The following is a 17,192-nucleotide window of genomic DNA, read 5'->3' on the forward strand; positions in this document are numbered from 1 at the left end:
AATGGACCTAGAGACTGTCATACAGAGTAAAGTAAGGCAGAAAGAGAAAAACAAATAATGTATGCTAACACATATATATGGAATTTAAAAATAAAATAATGGTTCTGAAGAACCTAGGGGCAGGACAGGAATAAAGATGTAGACATAGAGAGTGGACCTGAGGACACGGGGTGGGGGCAGGGTAAGCTGAGACGAAGTGAGAGAGTGGCATGGATATATATATATATACACTACCAAATGTGAAATAGATAACTAGTGGGAAGCAGCTGCATAGTACAGGGAGATTAGCTCCGTGCTTTGTGACCACCTAGAAGGGTGGGATAGGGAGGGAGGGAGGAAGACACAAGAGGTAGGGGATATGGGGATATGTGTATACGTATAGCTGATTCACTTTGTTATACAGCAGCAACAATGTAAAGCAATTATACTCCAATAAAGATGTTAAAAATAATAAAAAAATTAAAAAAGAAAAAACAAAAACAACCCAAAACCAATGTGCAGAAACGGGCAAGTGAAACACAGACAATAGGAATTTAAAATCAAACCAGAATAAGTCTTTGAAAAGTCCAGGACAGGAGACATCGAAGCTATTTGGTAACTTACAAAGTATCATCTTCATGTTTATTGGGTAATACCCACAGGCCAAACTTTACAGTTTACATTCTGTAAAAGTTACATGAGAGCCTTAAACCAGAGTGCTGCTTGAAAATGACATCTTTGGTTATATTTCACTGAACCTTATAATCTTAGGAGGTTTAAACATCTTAATCTTAAACAAGATTCACATAGAGATGTCCTAAGGCTTCGTAATTCCTATTTATGCTTAGTTTATTTCACAGCTTATAGCAATTATAATAGATCATAGTTGGAACTGAATTATAATAAAAATGTTATTCTAATATATTAAATAAAGCTGAAAGTTTAGCATAAATAAGAGTTTGTATGGCTGGTAGCCCAGATTAGGATTTGTTTCAGCATCTGACATGGACCCCAAAATATAACACATCAAAAACAAATAGAGCTAGGTATATAATCACAAAGAATATGTAACATATCAGTATTTACTAGTATAACTTATCTAAAACTGTATTTATTACTGTTTTCAAAAATAGTTGTCTTTTACTAGCTAGGTAACTGGAAAACTCTAAAGAACATACTCTTTTAAAAGACTGACAGCCAATTTTCAATTTACTTAGCAGATAAAATGTTTTTTGTTTGTGAACTCCCAGTTGGCACCAACTACATAAGGTATTCAACATATATACATTTTTATTTCCTTCATTTTTTTGTCATAACTTAAGTGAGAAATTTAAAAATTCAGGTGAATAAGCTTTACGTTGAAAAATAGTTTTTTAAGAAATACTTTACTTATTTATTTAGGCTGTGTGGGGTCTTAGTTGCGGCATGCATGTGGGATCTAATTTCCCGACCAGGGATCGAACCTGGGTCCCGTGCATTGGGAGCTCCAAGTCTTACCCACTGGACCACCGGGGAAGTCCTGAAGAATATTCTTAAATGATGCTGGTGATCATGGTGCTCTGGGTATAAAATGGCTTTGCTGCTGAACATTACATAGAACATATGGTACGTAGGTAATATTTGAAATCTTGCTACTCTTTCCCTATATTTCGGCCCCAAACTCCAAGGCGGATAAAGAAAAGAAAAAAGGTAAAGGGAGGAGAAGACCTTTTGGTGACTTGGGTAGCCGTCAGATCAACCAGTCACAGAAACTTCCAAGGGGGCTCTACAAGAGCTTGCTGCATCCATTTATGCTGTTATGGCCCTAAAATGGTACGATAGGGTACACCAGAGGCCAGCAAACTTTTTCTATAAAGGGACAGATAGTAAATATCTTATATTTGTCACAACTACTCAATTTTGCCACTGCAGCATGAGAGAGCAGCCATGGTTGAATGCGTGTGGATGGGTTCAGTGAGTTTATTTACAGACACTGAAATTTAAAGTTTACATAATTTTCACCTCATGAAATATTATTATTCTGATTTTTTAACCATTAAAAAAATGAGAAAACCACCCTCAGCTCTTTGGGCCATACAAACAGGCTGGCAGACGGGCCTGTGAGGCGTGCCGCCGACCCGTGGTCTGCACCGTTGGAGGCTCCTCAGGTCGCAACGCTCACACTTCCCGACGGTCCTCACCAAACTCACTCCCGCTAGGGCCTCTTTCTTTCCTGTCTGCCACTGTTGCTGGGGCTGCAGGGACATTAAAAGTGATTGATATAAAAAGTAAAGGTTCTTCTAACCTCTCTTTTATCCTATCTGGAAGATGTTATTTCTTAAACATCTAAAAGGCATTACAATCAGAGATTATGCAACTAGATAAGGGGACTTCCCTGGTGGCGCAGTGGTTAAGAATCCGCCTGCCAAGGTAGGGGACACGGGATCGAGCCCTGGTCTGGGAAGATCCCACATGCCGCGGAGCCACTAAGCCCGTGCGCCACAACTACTGAGCCTGCGAGCCACAGCTACTGAGCCCGTGTGCCAGAACTACTGAAGCCCGCATGCCTAGAGCCCATGCTCCGCAACAAAAGAAGCCACCGCAATGAGAAGCCCGTGCACCGCAACAAAGAGTAGCCCCTACTCGCCCCAACTGGAGAAAGCCCACGCGCAGCAATGAAGACCCAACGCAGCCAAAAAATAAATTAATTAAAAATAAATAAATAAAACTAGATAGGTTAAAATCTATTTTCCAATGCTTTTCTTTCTAAGAAGATTGTCTTTTAAGGCCTATTATGATTATTTATTCAATTTAAAAAGCCTAGAAATTTAAGGCAATGTACACTTTCATTTTTTAATAAACCACATGGCAAAACAATACTTTATTTAATAAATGTATAGGAAATTACAATTTGAAAGTTGCAAATACAGTACATATACATATACTGTACTTCGATCTTAAATTACATGGACAAACTCCAGCTTCAAAATCTTTCTAAAATCAATCATTATGCAAAATACCTAGTTTCTGAAGGTGTACATGGAAAAGTATATACAATTTCTTAAACTGTGATATGGCTTACTTATTAACATACATTTATTTAGAGAAGCATAAGCTTTCCAAATATACATTATTTTTCAGGTGCAAAGCTGACATACTGGCACATTTCAATTTTGTGTTGCAGTTATTTCGTAATATACTTAATTGCAATATTTAAATTGACACTGTCACAGGTTTAACTGGGAAAGTCTCCATAATGTTTTCCAATCTTACCAAAACTCAGAAAATGTTTGTTGGTCCTCACCACATGACTGGAAGAACGGGTTAAACCTTTTGTAAGCAAGATTTCAATGACAGGCTGGCCTGAATGTGTAACCCAGTTGCACACACACAATTCAACACCGAGGAACTCTCACAACAATTCTTCTCTCCAATTTGCGTGCTCCTATCAACATCACAATATCCCTGGCTAGCGATCTGTTAACATAAATCTGAAGCCCTGTCTGGCGGGATTCACAGGATAGATCTGTAGCCAGGGTTTGCAAATGGTATTTTGGTTATAGAGACATTAAGCTTAATCATCAATTTGGGGATCAGGCTGGCCTCCCCTCAACACAGCATATAGCGAGGTGCCACTATTCGTTTGTGACTAATACCCAACAGGCTCAAAAGTGAAGTTTGGTTCAAAGACAAACTGAATCCAATGAACTAATCTTGTATCTATGAACACATTCTATAACTTTAAATTTACTGTATGTACGGTAGAGGCAACAGCAAAAGTGCCTAAAACCTTATTCCAAAGGGGCTCAAATTCCGTAAGAACGCCTTATTCATTACGGTGAACCAATTAATATGAACACATAAGAAGAAAATAAATTTAGCTAATTGTGCTTGTTTCAGAAGTGAATTCTTCTCTCTTCTAAAGTAGTAAGAGTGGTGGTTTGAGAAACACAACCCCGAGTCTTATCAGCAGTGATCTTGGCTTGCTGTTTGTTGTATAGTGCATCCACTTCTACCACACTTACTCTGTAGAGCTCAGCATGCAGAGAAATCTGGATCAGGAACAACCAGCTGTTTAAAACAAGGTTCTTCCCTACCCAGAAACACATTTATAAGTGGTGCTTTGTCTCTGAAAGATGGTTTTTCCTCACATTAAAATGAAAGGGAAGCTCAAGTATCTGATCCTGCCTGAGTCTATTCTGGGAAAATTCTACTAAAGACAAACACTGTCGGTGAGGACACCTGGGTTCAAGAGACAGAACCAGAACATTGAGACTCCTAAGAGCAGAAAACTAGTTTTAGAAAAATGGGAACAAAGCACCCAAACTTGAAAACAGTAAAATAAGAAATCCAGTGATTTGGCAAATAATACTGATGGGAGCTGCAAGTTGTGAAAATCTGGGCTCACATTACACAAGAAATAGCTAATGGAAAATGTATGGAGGAATTACAAGCACTACTGGTTCTGCATTTCAAAGCCTTCTGAAATATGCCTTACTCAACTGCATTCCCCACATTATATTTCTAAAGCAGCATGGTCATTAATGAAACAATAGGTCTTTTTCCTAAAATAAATCAAAATGCTGCATCTGGCCAGAGCTGTGAAACAGGTTATATACACAAGTAACTCTGATTATTTGCAAATGTTAACTGAAATACATTGCAATGAAGAACTGCCCAGTTTTTATGTTGTGATGTTTTCCGTGCAAAATTAACAATGCTTGGTATTTATACAAACAGCCACCGCCTTTCCCAGGACAATGGAAAGCCCTTTCTGAGGGCTGGCTGAGGAGTGTAACTTAGGGCTGTAACGAAGCAGGTGAAGGACAGACCAGCTGTGCAGTTCCTGGTCGTATCTGCTAAGTTCACATCCCTCTCTGTGGGTCTTGTGAAGTTACAAAAAGTTAAATCTATCAATCCTCAAATCTTACAGACCCAGTGGAGTAGAAGTACAAAGTCTATAGTCTTTGCTACAAAAAGCAAAGCACAGGAAACTTCATGTGTGCCTCACTTTAAGGAGAACACTGTAATTAAAATCTACAAAAGTTTTCAGTGTTTCTGCATTTTACAAGAGGATCCTTTCAATCCTCAAATGGATTTTAGACTGTTTCATCAAATAACTTTCCAAGGAATGGGTCATTATGAAAAGTCATATATAGCTATTTAAGATAAAGGAAAGTTTACAAGAAACAAGCTCCATAGATATGAGGAACAATTAGCAAATATGGGGAAATTCATTAGCATAATTAGCATATATAACGCATATTCTTTTCGTTTCTCTTGCTAGGTACTCAAAGTCCATAAATACCCAGATGTCCACTGAAATGCCTCTCATTTATTCTTACTTGCCCTCTGTATTTTAATTTTATATTTATTTTGATTTAAACAGTTTATATGCTACTGAAATTTTTGAAAAATTCAAAGCATTATTTTAAATAGATTCACAGTAAGAATCCCATAAAGGGATTCTTTTGGGAATTTTTTTGGGAATTTTTTGGGATTGAATTTTGGGAATTTTGGGGAATTTTTTGGGATTGAAATTCCCAAAATTCTTTTGGGAATTTTTTGGGATTGAATTTTGGAAAATTCAATCCCAAAAAATTGAATTGAATTTTCAATTCAATTCAACAGACACTGGGTTTTATTAGGAGCCATTAATCCTCATCAACCCTTTTATTGGATACCATCAACTCAATAAATTTTTAGGTAAATCTAGGTTTTATCTTAGGTTTATCACATAGTGAGTTTCTTGGTAGGAAGATGAAATCTGTTTCCTATTCTTCATTTATATCAGAAGTCAACTGCATGCCCACCTGGGATTTCAGTTCACAACTTGTCTAGTACACTCTACTCTGATTCTGAGGAGTCAAAGAACCATATCCATTCTTGGGATAAGAAACTGTTCCTCTTGAAAATGGATTTCTAATGTGCATAAAGATAATCTCAAAACCAACAGTTGCAAAATGAAACATGAATATTCACAGCTGCCTCTTTAACACAACTGTTACCAATTAGTTGCATTTGCTCTGAAAACTTTTATGCTTAGCCTCCCTACAACACAGATTTCATGTCCATCCCCATTCCCCTGCTTTAAAAAACACACACACAAGGTCAAAATCCCTTGAAAATTTTGTTTTCTCAGAGTAATATCTTGTCCCAATCCCTCTGGGAGTTTCTGTTAAGGTATTATTATTGGAAAAACTTCAAAATTACATCCTAGGGTTTCTGGATTCCATGGAGAATCCCTAATTCATATCATCCAGCCAAAATTCTCTGGAGGAATGTGGTTAATCTACACATGAGAGGTGAAGGGCACACTGAACCTTAGCTTCCCAGAGTTTTACCCTGAAAGGGCTCACACAGATTAACTGGTATGGAAGCAGGAAGGAAGCAAGGTACCAAGCAAACTTTCTGTACAAAAGGTAAAGCAGTTCTTAAAAGGACAGAGGATCATTGTTTACCTTTTGCAGTCTCTTGCTGTTCTTAAAATAATTCCATGAACAACAAGTGATTTCGGGAAGACTTAAATCTGAAACTCCACACCCCAACCTCACTCCCATATTTTGTTTTAAATTATCATATAGTAATTTGAGTTTATGATTAACTTCTGCTATTCAGAATAATATTGAAAATAATTTCCTAAACAATTTAATGACAGTGACCACAATATGTAAAGATTTGGTTCTGATAAGGTTACAAATAACCAAAAATGCTAACTTTGAGATTCAAAACCCTGTAACGTCTGGAAAAAATTGATTACAAATTGTTAACAGTAAGATTAAGACTTATTTGTGAAATCAAACATTTCTGAAACTCTAGGAATACATGCTTATTCCACTCTCTGGATAATTAGTAGTACTTGCTGAAATCTGCTGAGAAATAATTTTGGTAAAAAGAGAGCTGGGTGTCAAATTCCAGAAGCTGGGTTCAAGATTACATAATAAAAAAATTCAGTTTTCCAGCACTGGCTTGATATAAAATGGCCTTTAAAAAGGATTTTTAAATGCAAATACTGAATTCTTGATGCTTCCTTTAAGACATGTACTGTCATAATTAATGAAGTACGGTCTCGGATTGTCTTCTATGAGGTATCTGTAGAGTCATGTCTCATTCTGTAAACAGTGTTTTAGAAACATCTTCATCTGAAAATCATGGTGAAGTCTCATTTTGCCATTAAACAGAAAGTAGCACTGTCAGGCTAGAGTGACTGTTTTGAGAGACCGGTGCTTGATACTGACACAGCTGTCAGGGGTTCCATTTCTCATTTAGGTGTGCATTTATTGCTCTTACATCTGTGACTGCAGGATAAATAAGGCGGTAGTCTCCAAAATGTATACAATTAGGGACTGGAACTCTGACAGTTTGCACAAGTTCTGTCCACTTCTTGCCTATAGCTCTGAAGCTGAATAGTACATTTATACATGCCAAACGTGTTCAATAATAAATGCTTTGCTTTGGACTGTACTTCCTCCCATTTAGATGAACTTCCAGGAACTGCAAGGTCAAGAAAATATCATTACTATTCATTGTATACAGTTACACATTAGCGAACAAGACAAAGGGCAAAAACAATCTTATTATACTGTGAACAGATTTTTATTAGTTTGATTTCTACCCTCTTGAAGCTATTCTGTTAGAGAAGTATTTCAGTTTACAAAGCCAGAATAACTTCTCATTATTCCAATCTCTCTATTCCACTCTTGGGTAGAGAAAAAATACTAGACATCAATTACAAGTCTTTCATCTTTTGTAGTTTTTAAAATAAACCATATACATGTATTATTTTGATAAAAAAATAAAAAGCTGTGAAATGATTTAAAGAAATAAAAACATAGAGTTTAGCTTTTCTTATATAGAAAAAAACATGGTAAATATACTTTGTGCCTTTTATCTGAAGGGAAAAAATCAATTTGTAATATCTCATCAAAGAGATAGAAAATTATTGCTCTGCCAACAATAAATTGACCTGCAACTCACGTTCTGAAGAGCCTCACCCTTCCCTTAAAACATATCTTTCCATCAGAAAAGTCTTCCTGTTTAATCATAAGCACAGATGTTTAATTCCAAAGATAGAAGTCCACCAACCCCAGCATTCACCGTCAGCAACATACTTAGCTGTATGTGTACTGTGGCAGTAGGTTTTCCTGAAGTGAGAGACCAGATATTTAAATCTTCCACTGAATATACATCTTCTATTTTCATCAAAGCTTCTTTGATATAGTCTACATTCAAATGGCTTGGTACACCTATTCAGAATGTATCATTTATAAGTAAAGGTTATTTTGAGAAAACATTTATATATTACTAATAGGACATTTTTTTTTTAAAAAGAAACCAAATGGCTTTACCAAATTCAGTTTAAATGAACACTTTAAAATATATTAAAACTTTAAGATAAACTATGCACACATATAGCAGGATATATACAAGAGGTTAATAAATACTTAGAAAATGTTCATTCTCACTAAAAAGAAATGTCACTCAAACCAGATGACTTCATCTAATAAACAAGCTAGGACAGACAAAAAAGAAAAACGAACATACAATAAAGATAAACCTACTTCTGAGAACTTATAGTTAAATGCTTATACTTAATATCAGTAAGGCAGGGATGTTGGAAATAGAATAGCAAGTTAAATGGGAATTACAGACTTAATAAATAAATTATTAAACATAACTGTATTAAGAATCATGAGCTGCATTCTTGTCCTAGGTCCACAGTTTATTAGCAGCATGACCTTAATGAAGTTATGTTACCTCGCTGAGCCTCAATTTTCTTGTTGGTAAATGGGAATAATAATGTCTGCCTTGCCTACTTTTCTTGGCTATTATAAGGATCAAATGGGTAATAGATGGGAGAGTGCATTGACTCTCACATGTTTTTTACATGTAAGGTGGTATTATAGACTAATAAGTATCAGTAAAAAGAAAGACATGGCTCCTACCCCGGAGTATTCCTGCCCCTCACCAACAGCCCCAATCTGATTTAGGGAAATAATAAACCCAAAGTGGGGATACTAGAGATCTTACCTTCTAGTATTATAACTACTGTGTCCCATACGATTCGAAAGGTTGTAAAAGCCACAAGTAATGAAAACACATACGTACAGATGGGATCAGCAATCTTGTATTCTGGCTGAAAAATGACAGATCAAAATTGCGTGATTAAATACAGACAGTCATAAAACAGTCTGTAAAGCAAAGTAAGGCATACTCTGTCCCCTGTTCTTTAGCAGGACTGGAGCACATCTTTAAAACTTGGATAATGCCAATTGAGAAACGTCTTCACTCTTTCCTAGACTGTTTAAATGCCTTTCTTTGTGAAACCTATTGTATTTCCAGAAGTTTAGTCATTTGTTCCACTGTTTTCCTCTGTGCTTTCTCTAAATCTTCCACCCAGAACCATAGACTATCAGAGCTGGAAGGAGTTTTAGCAGCCATCCATCTGGTCTAAGCCCCTCATATTAAAGAGGAGGGAACTCAAGTTTAGAGTTGAGGGACCTGCTCAAGGTCAAAGCATTAAAGGCAGAGCCAAGACTAGAACTCAGATCTCTGGATTTCCAGAGCACTCCAGTGCACATTCCAGTACCTAGCAGTTGAGTGACAAGGCTTAGAATTGAGTTCTTCAGTGAAGGCACCACCAAAGCCAACAGATAAGTTACCCCGTGAGGTTGATACTATTGTGTTTGGTGCTAATAAAAGAGATATACTGATAGTTCAAGTATGCTTGCATAATGCAAAATGAATAGGACTGGCACAGGTGTCTAGTATATTGATAAGACAGTCACCTTTAGTTTTAATGTTGAAATTAAATATATATTTTAAAATAAAAATACTAGCAATCATGTTACCTTGAATCGTATGATGTATGCAGCTATTAGCACACCAACACTCTGTACCAGATCCCCCAAGGCATGTACAAATGCAGCTCTCACTGCCAAGCTATCCTGCCCATGGTTCTGTCCACATCTAGAACCTGTGGTAGGAGAATTTGAAGGCAGGGAGTGGGAATGGGCATGATGGTGACCAGATTGGTTCAATAGCAACCCCATTCTGTTAAAAATAAAAGAAAAGATTATTATTCTTCCTAATATTATTGACAGAAATATTTGTTACTAATCAGACACTAATTCATTTAATAAATATTTGAGCACCTATTATGTATCAGGTACTGTTCTAGGTGTTGGGGTCAAAACAGTGATAAGTCAGACATATCCCTATCCCTATAGGAACTTATGTTCTAGTAGAGAGGGCAGAGAATTAACAAATAAATACATAATGTACTGGTGGGCAACACGAATGCTTTGAAGAAAAGTAAAGCATTGCAAGGAGGTGGAGAGTGATGGGGAGTGATCAGAAAAGGCCTCACTAAGGTTCTGAGTAGAGACTCGAATGAAGTCCGGAAGCAAATGGTGGTGGAAGAGTGTTCTAGGCAGAAGGAACACCAGGGCGAAGGCCCTAAGATGAAAATGTGCTGTATGTGTATGTGCTTAAAAAAGCAAGACAGCCATGGTAGCTAGAATAAAGTGAGCAAGAGTGTTGGGAGATGAGTTGGAGGGGTGGCTATGGTAAAAACTTTTGATTTTATTCTAAGTATTAATGGAGGCCACTAGCACAGGGATTGGCAAACCATGGTCTGTAGACCATAGCTGGCTCACTGCCTGTTTTTATAAGTTTTTTTTTTTTTGTAAATAAAGTATTATTGGAACACAGCCATGCTCATTTGTTTGCATACTGAATGTGGGTGCTTTTGTTCTGTAGCCGCAAAGTTAAGTAGCTGCCAAAGAGGCTGTATGGCTCTCAAAGCCTAAAATATTTATTATCTGACCCTTTACATAAAAAGTTTACTGACCCCTGGTCCAAATGATTAGGTATGTAACTTAAAGATTTTGTAGTTTTTAGGAAAAAAAGTTGGTAGTTACAAAAAAATCTTATTAAAATAAAAATATTATAAAAGTTAAAAAAAACTTTGTCCTACTTAAATTCCTGATTGTTAGGCAAACTTCAGTATACCTGAGCAAACCCATGAGAAATTTGTAATTCCAACAGTGTTTTATTAACATTTAGAAGAAAAATTAATGTACTACATAACTTTAAAATACATTAAAATATCACTGCAGGCTACTGAATGCATACATAATAGTCTCTAAGTTCACAGTACTTGAAAATATTAATGTGAAAACAATATAGAGTATATGATACTATAATGGTGGATACATGTCATTATAAATTTGTCCAAACTCATAGAATGAGTTTTACACCAAGAGAGAACCTTCAAGTGAACTACGGACTCTGTGCTATAATGATGTGTCAGTGTAGGCTCATGGTTTGTAACAACTGTACCACTCTGGTGGGGGATATGATAACCGGGGAGGCTATGCATGTCGGGGGGGGCAGGGTATATATGGGAAAGCTCTGTGCCTTCCGCACAAGTTTGCTTTGAATCTAAAACTGCTTTAAAAAATAAAACCTATTAAAATTTTTTTAAAAATAGAGCTTACATCATATTAACTGCAACTCCAACAGCTGCGGTAATGAGCATTATATCTCCATTTATTTCATATTTCATATGGATAGTTCTTTGGACAGCTTCATACAGGAGGAATCCCATAAGTATATACACCAACAGCACACTAATCATAGCTGACAATACCTCTGGAGGGAAAAATATAAAAAATAAATACATTTGCAGAATGGTCATTATACTTTATATATACGAAATACTGTACAATCTCTTACTTATATCTTCTTTCCTCTAAGGAGATAAAAGCACTACATTATTTTTGTCATATTATTCTTCCTACTTAAAAAGTGATTAGTAGTTTGCTTTGCATCCTCCACTAATTCACTCCCACCACTCCCCGCCTTCTCCTCATCTCTTTAGTGTCAAATTATGTATATTTACAGACTATACACATGATAAAAAAATGAAAAAACTGAGAATAAAATTTGTAACATACTTGACCACAGGCTAATTTCCCCATAGACGAGTATACTTACAAATCAATAAAAAAGTGAACAACCCATAAGAAAAATGGGTAAAGGACACAAATAGTAATACACAGAAAATAAACAGAAATGGCCAACTTATCAAAATCAATCATAATACAAGAAATTCAAGTAAGAATTCCTTTTTGCCCCTTACTAAATTGGCAAAGATTAAAAAGTTTGATAACAGCCATAGTTAGCAAGGATATACTGGTGGAAGTATAAAACAGAACTATCTTTTTGGAGAGCAGTTAGTAAAACTAATAAAATTTTAAAATGCATATATTCCTTATATTCTAAAAATCTATCCAGCAGAAGCACATCCAAATATATGCAAAGGTATCTACAAGGTTTTTTACTGTAGCTTTGTCTGTAGTATAAAAAAAGATCTGGAGACATCTTAAATGCCCACCAATGAGGAACTTAATGGATAAATTATGGTATATACATATAATGGGATACCATAGAGTCATATATATAAATATGTATTTTTAAAAAATTAAAGTATAGTTGATTTACAATATCATGTTAGTTTCAGGTGTACAGTAGAGTGATATATATATATTCCTCTTCAGATTCTCTTCCCTTATAGGCTATTACAAAATATTGAGTATAGTTCCCTGTGCTATACAGTAGGTCCTTGTTGGTTCATTTATATTAAAAAAAAAGAAAAAAAATCAGGCAAATTGATAATCACAAGAAAGACAGATGAGAAAATGTTATACCTGAGAAGTGAGACTAAGAGTTTGGGGAATTTATTTTTCACTTTATTCTTTTTGGTAATGCTTGAAAAGTTTTAAGTTTTTACTATAAACACATTTACCTTTAGACTAAAGAAAAACAAACCCATATTTTAAGGCATGTATGAATGCACTTTGACTCAGGATTTCCTTTTCCAGGAGTGATATACACACTCTTGCCAACTGAGCTGCACATGTGCAAAATGAGGTATGTTATGAAGCTATTTATCAAACATTGTATATAATAGCAAACAAGTGAAAACAATTTAAAAAAGTGATTAGTAGGGGCCTTGTAACATGGAATACTATGCAGCTTGGAAAAAAACATTAGGCTGTTTATGTTCTGATAAGGAGTCATCTTCAAAATAACAGTGTTATGTGAAAAAAGAAAAGTATACAACAGTATGGTATGTTAGCATTTGTGCAAAAAGAAGAAAGAGAATATATAAATAATGATCTGTACATGTAAACTCTGGAAGAATATACAAAATACTGATAAAAACTGATTATGAGGAAAATGGGTGGCTAGGAGACAGGGATGACTTTGCACTATATATGCTTTTATACCATGTGAGTTTTCTACCATGTGAGTATGAAGTAGAAATAATTTTATATGTTTTCAAAATAATAAAAATAGGGCAATGTACATTTTAAAATAATTATTATATAAAACTAGTGTTGACACTCAAAACAATAATAGCAAGAAAATACACAAATTTTTTTTCTTTAAAGAAACCAGATATTAAACTTTTAAGTGTTAAAAGTTAAAACAATCTGGAAAATTGTTATCTGGGTCAACTCATTGCTCAAAGGTTAAAGGCAGTTCAAGTATATTGGACTATGATCATTTTTATTCCACCTCATAAATTGCAACACAGAAAAACTATCTAGCAGTAAAAAGTTTTTTCCCAAAGACATTTCATTAATGTAGCCAAAACCCTAATAAAATTCTGTGCATCAACAGGTACTGGAATAAGACAAAAAACATACAACTCCTATTCAAAACCATGATTCATGTATTCCTGATATACTAATTATCGTACTTCATAGGAGACACAGGCTTGAAGAAGACAGAGAAAAAACCCCAACTGAAATATACAAAGCTGTGGAGAGACTACCATATCAAGTCTAGACTCTAAGCCCCTAAGGATATAACCAAGTTACATTCCACATCACATTTACTGTAGCATTCAGCAGAAAGTTTGGCATGTAACATGTACTCATATATTTGTGGATGGATCTGTAGACTGAAGTTAGTTAGGCTGAGCAAGGGAAGAGAAAGGGGTATATATACAATTCAGAAGGTAAAGCTAAATATGAACAATAATTATTTACTAAATCCCCCAAAACAAGAATAGGTTAAAAGAAAAGAATTAAACCAAATAGGGACTTCCCTGGTGGCGCGGTGGTTAAGAATCCGCCTGCCAATGCAGGAGACACGGGTTGGAGCCCTGGTCGGGGAAGATCCCAAATGCCGTGGAGCGACTAAGCCCATGTGCCACAACTGCTGAGCCTGCGCTGTAGAGCCCGTGAACCACAACTACTGAGCCCACGTGCCACAACTACTGAGTCTGTGCGCCTAGAGCCTGTGCTCTGCAACAAAGAGAAACCACAGCAATGAGAAGCCCGCGCACCGCAACAAAGAGTAGCCCCCGCCTGCGGCAAATAGAGAAAGCCCGTGTGCAGTAACGAAGACACAACGCAGCCAAAAAAACACATAAATAAATTAAAAAGAAAAAGAAGCCAAATATAAGACTGAAAACACATGGAATTTCTTGTCTTAAGTTACAACTGCTGATGGCAACATATACATATATAAATAATATAAAGAAAGAAGAAATAGTTTAAAAATTTTGAACTATAAAATCTCATGTACTAACGGTAGGCTCCTCATTTTACTCGTGAAGAAAGAGAACTTTAATTCTCTTTAATATTGGTATGTAAAAAATATTAATCCTTCTCAAACTCTTCTGAAAAAAAAAAAGAAGAGAACTCTAACCCTGTGTCAAGCTTGAAGCTAGCTAGCAGTTAGGACACCAAAGTTTTAAAGGTGCCTTAATCAAATTTTTAATATGAAATTATAAAGCAATATACTTCATAAAGATTAACAGCTATACAAGTTAATGACAGAGAGATGTGACTGCTTATGAAAATCTAAAACCAATAATTAAAAATTTCAAAACCCCTTGTAATTAGGTTGGCCATACTTTCCAGTTCTCCCAGATAGTTCCAAGTTATGCCTGTTATCCTGGCATAATTGTTAAAAGTGTCCCATTTAACTCTCAAAAGTGTCCTAGTTTGGATGATAAGATATATTGTTACCCTAGTAGGTCTGCCAGATAACATAGCGGATGCCCAGTTAAATCTTCATTTCAGATAAACAACTAATTTTTTCCATATAAGTATGTCCCCTGCAATATTTCAGACATACTGTCATCCTGAGAGAGAGAGAGAGAGAGAGAGAGAGAGCAGGCTAAATCTGGCAACACCCACATCCCAGTGATAGTTTTCCTAAACACTGAAAATGATCTTTTTGTGAACCCTCAGATAAGGCAAAACCACATTCAAAATAAAGTAAAATGAAAGTCAAACTAAAGCATAAACAAAGCTCTTGACAAGGAGGATTCCCACCCTTTGAAGGCCCTAGGTCCCTGCAGCTGAAAACTCAGTTTTCCACCACACAGTTTTCACCCATGTAAGTAGCACAAAGGATCCTAATGCCTGCCCCTAGTTAAGAGTAATGGAATTCAACTGATTCCTAGAAATTCCCAAAATGACATATTAGGATATTGTTATTAAAGATATGCCTTATTCAGCAATTAATAGGAATATGCCTCATATCTAGTTTCCCTGGTGAAAAGCAAAGACATTCATCTGTTATTTTTTTATTCTAATGACCTGTCAAAATGTCTTCTAAACAGAATACTGATAAATGCAAAAGCAAAAACCTCAAAATTTTAAGTAGATTTTTAGGGCTGAGATTTATAATTGAGAAGTATAAGGTACAGTAATACCATATAGCTAAAATTCCTAATAGTAGTTGTATGATCATTCTGATAAAATGAACAAAAAGCTCTTTCACTGTGAATAAATTAAACTTTGGTGAAATATCATGAGTAGAACTAATTAGTGTTTGAATTTTTTTCATAGTATTTTAAATATGATGGAATGCAGATAAATATAGGCAGGATTTTTTTTCTCCCACAACATTTAAGAGAGAAGGAAGCTTTCAATCAACAACCAAATTATGACTTGCTCCAGTCTTCTCATTCTTGCCCTGTTGCCCTGGGCTGGTATCTGGTCACACAACATACAGTAAAATTTTTCAAGATGAAAGGAGTGCACGACAGGTGGATTTTTCATTTTCTAAAGGAGACCCAGGAACTTTCATAAATGAAACGCTGGATTTCTGTGAAAGTTACTACCCTATTCATTTTGGACAAACTTGACTAAATGGAAATTTAGCATAAATGAAAAACTCTGGAAATAGATTTTTATGGAAATTCTAGAAACCTATTATTATAGTAGTTCTAACATATTTTGCTATTTTATTCTACACACAAATAATTATATCACTCCACCTGGCTGAACTGTAGCATTGGAGGATGGAGTAAGATGAATGAATATGTGTTTTTGTTATAACATCACTTGGGTCTTTTTTTTCAGCTGAAATATAAACAAATGTTTATTTATAGTCAATGATATAATAAAGACCAAAATATACCGTGAATTTCGCATACAGAGAATAAACAGTTTTGATTTGAATGGCTAATAAATAGTAAGAGCAAAAATTAAATGGGAGAAAACACAGATGATTATCAAGTTTTGATAGGATAAAATATGAAAAATGTTTATTGCACATTTTAACACATCTATAAATTGCCAAAACTAGAGGTTTTCAAGGTTCACATGAAGAATATTGAGTCCTTCTCTGACATCCTGTTATTCTCCATCATAGTACCTTATTCTTTCTCTTCACAGCATTTAATACAATTTATGATTATGTTGTGCTTATGTACATATTTACTGCCTGTCTCCCCACCTTATAACATTACTCATTCATTCAACAGGTAACTTTTGAGCACCTACTCAGTGTATGAGTAACAATCTGCTTCAACTATGTAAACCACACTCAACTCAAGCATATTTGCTTTTTAACGAGTGCTGCCTAGATGTACTGGCCTATCATAACTGTTATCTTTGCTAATGCTATGATGCCAATAATGTATATTTCCCTTAAATTATATTACACTTGTCTTTCTGTTGCCTCATAGTAAACATCTAAAGTTCAGGTTTCAGAGGTCTATAAAAATGAATAGGGAAGGAAAGTGGAGACATAGTCTCTCTTCTACTTTCTTTTTGCTATTTCTCTTTTCTACATTCTTCTAAAAGCAGATAGGAAGGAGAAAAGAAGGAAATCAGTGGGCTGTACTGGATTTGCCTAGGACCTCCAAACTATTGATAGTATTTTAATTTCACCTCATCCACAGATGAGGATGCACTCAG

At 35.5% G+C, this 17,192-nt stretch overlaps 1 protein-coding gene across 2 annotated transcripts in view; it reads right to left on the reverse strand.

Annotated features, from left to right (window-relative positions):
- Positions 1–2,816: 2,816 nt before the first annotated feature.
- The window catches only part of SLC30A4 (solute carrier family 30 member 4), a 32,055-nt gene continuing 17,679 nt past the window's right edge, over positions 2,817–17,192 (reverse strand). For both annotated transcript variants that reach the window (XM_079912605.1, XM_079912604.1), the window contains exons 4-8: positions 11,460–11,613; positions 9,810–10,011; positions 8,989–9,094; positions 8,070–8,204; positions 2,817–7,452 (exon numbers count right to left, since the gene is read on the reverse strand). In XM_079912605.1, coding sequence (XP_079768731.1) covers positions 7,298–7,452; positions 8,070–8,204; positions 8,989–9,094; positions 9,810–10,011; positions 11,460–11,613 — 752 coding nt within the window. In that variant the 3' untranslated portion in view covers positions 2,817–7,297. The remainder of the gene's footprint in view (positions 7,453–8,069; positions 8,205–8,988; positions 9,095–9,809; positions 10,012–11,459; positions 11,614–17,192) is intronic.

This window comes from Stenella coeruleoalba (assembly GCF_951394435.1).
Source record: "Stenella coeruleoalba genome assembly, chromosome: 2".
Taxonomy (NCBI): Eukaryota; Metazoa; Chordata; class Mammalia; order Artiodactyla; family Delphinidae; genus Stenella; species Stenella coeruleoalba.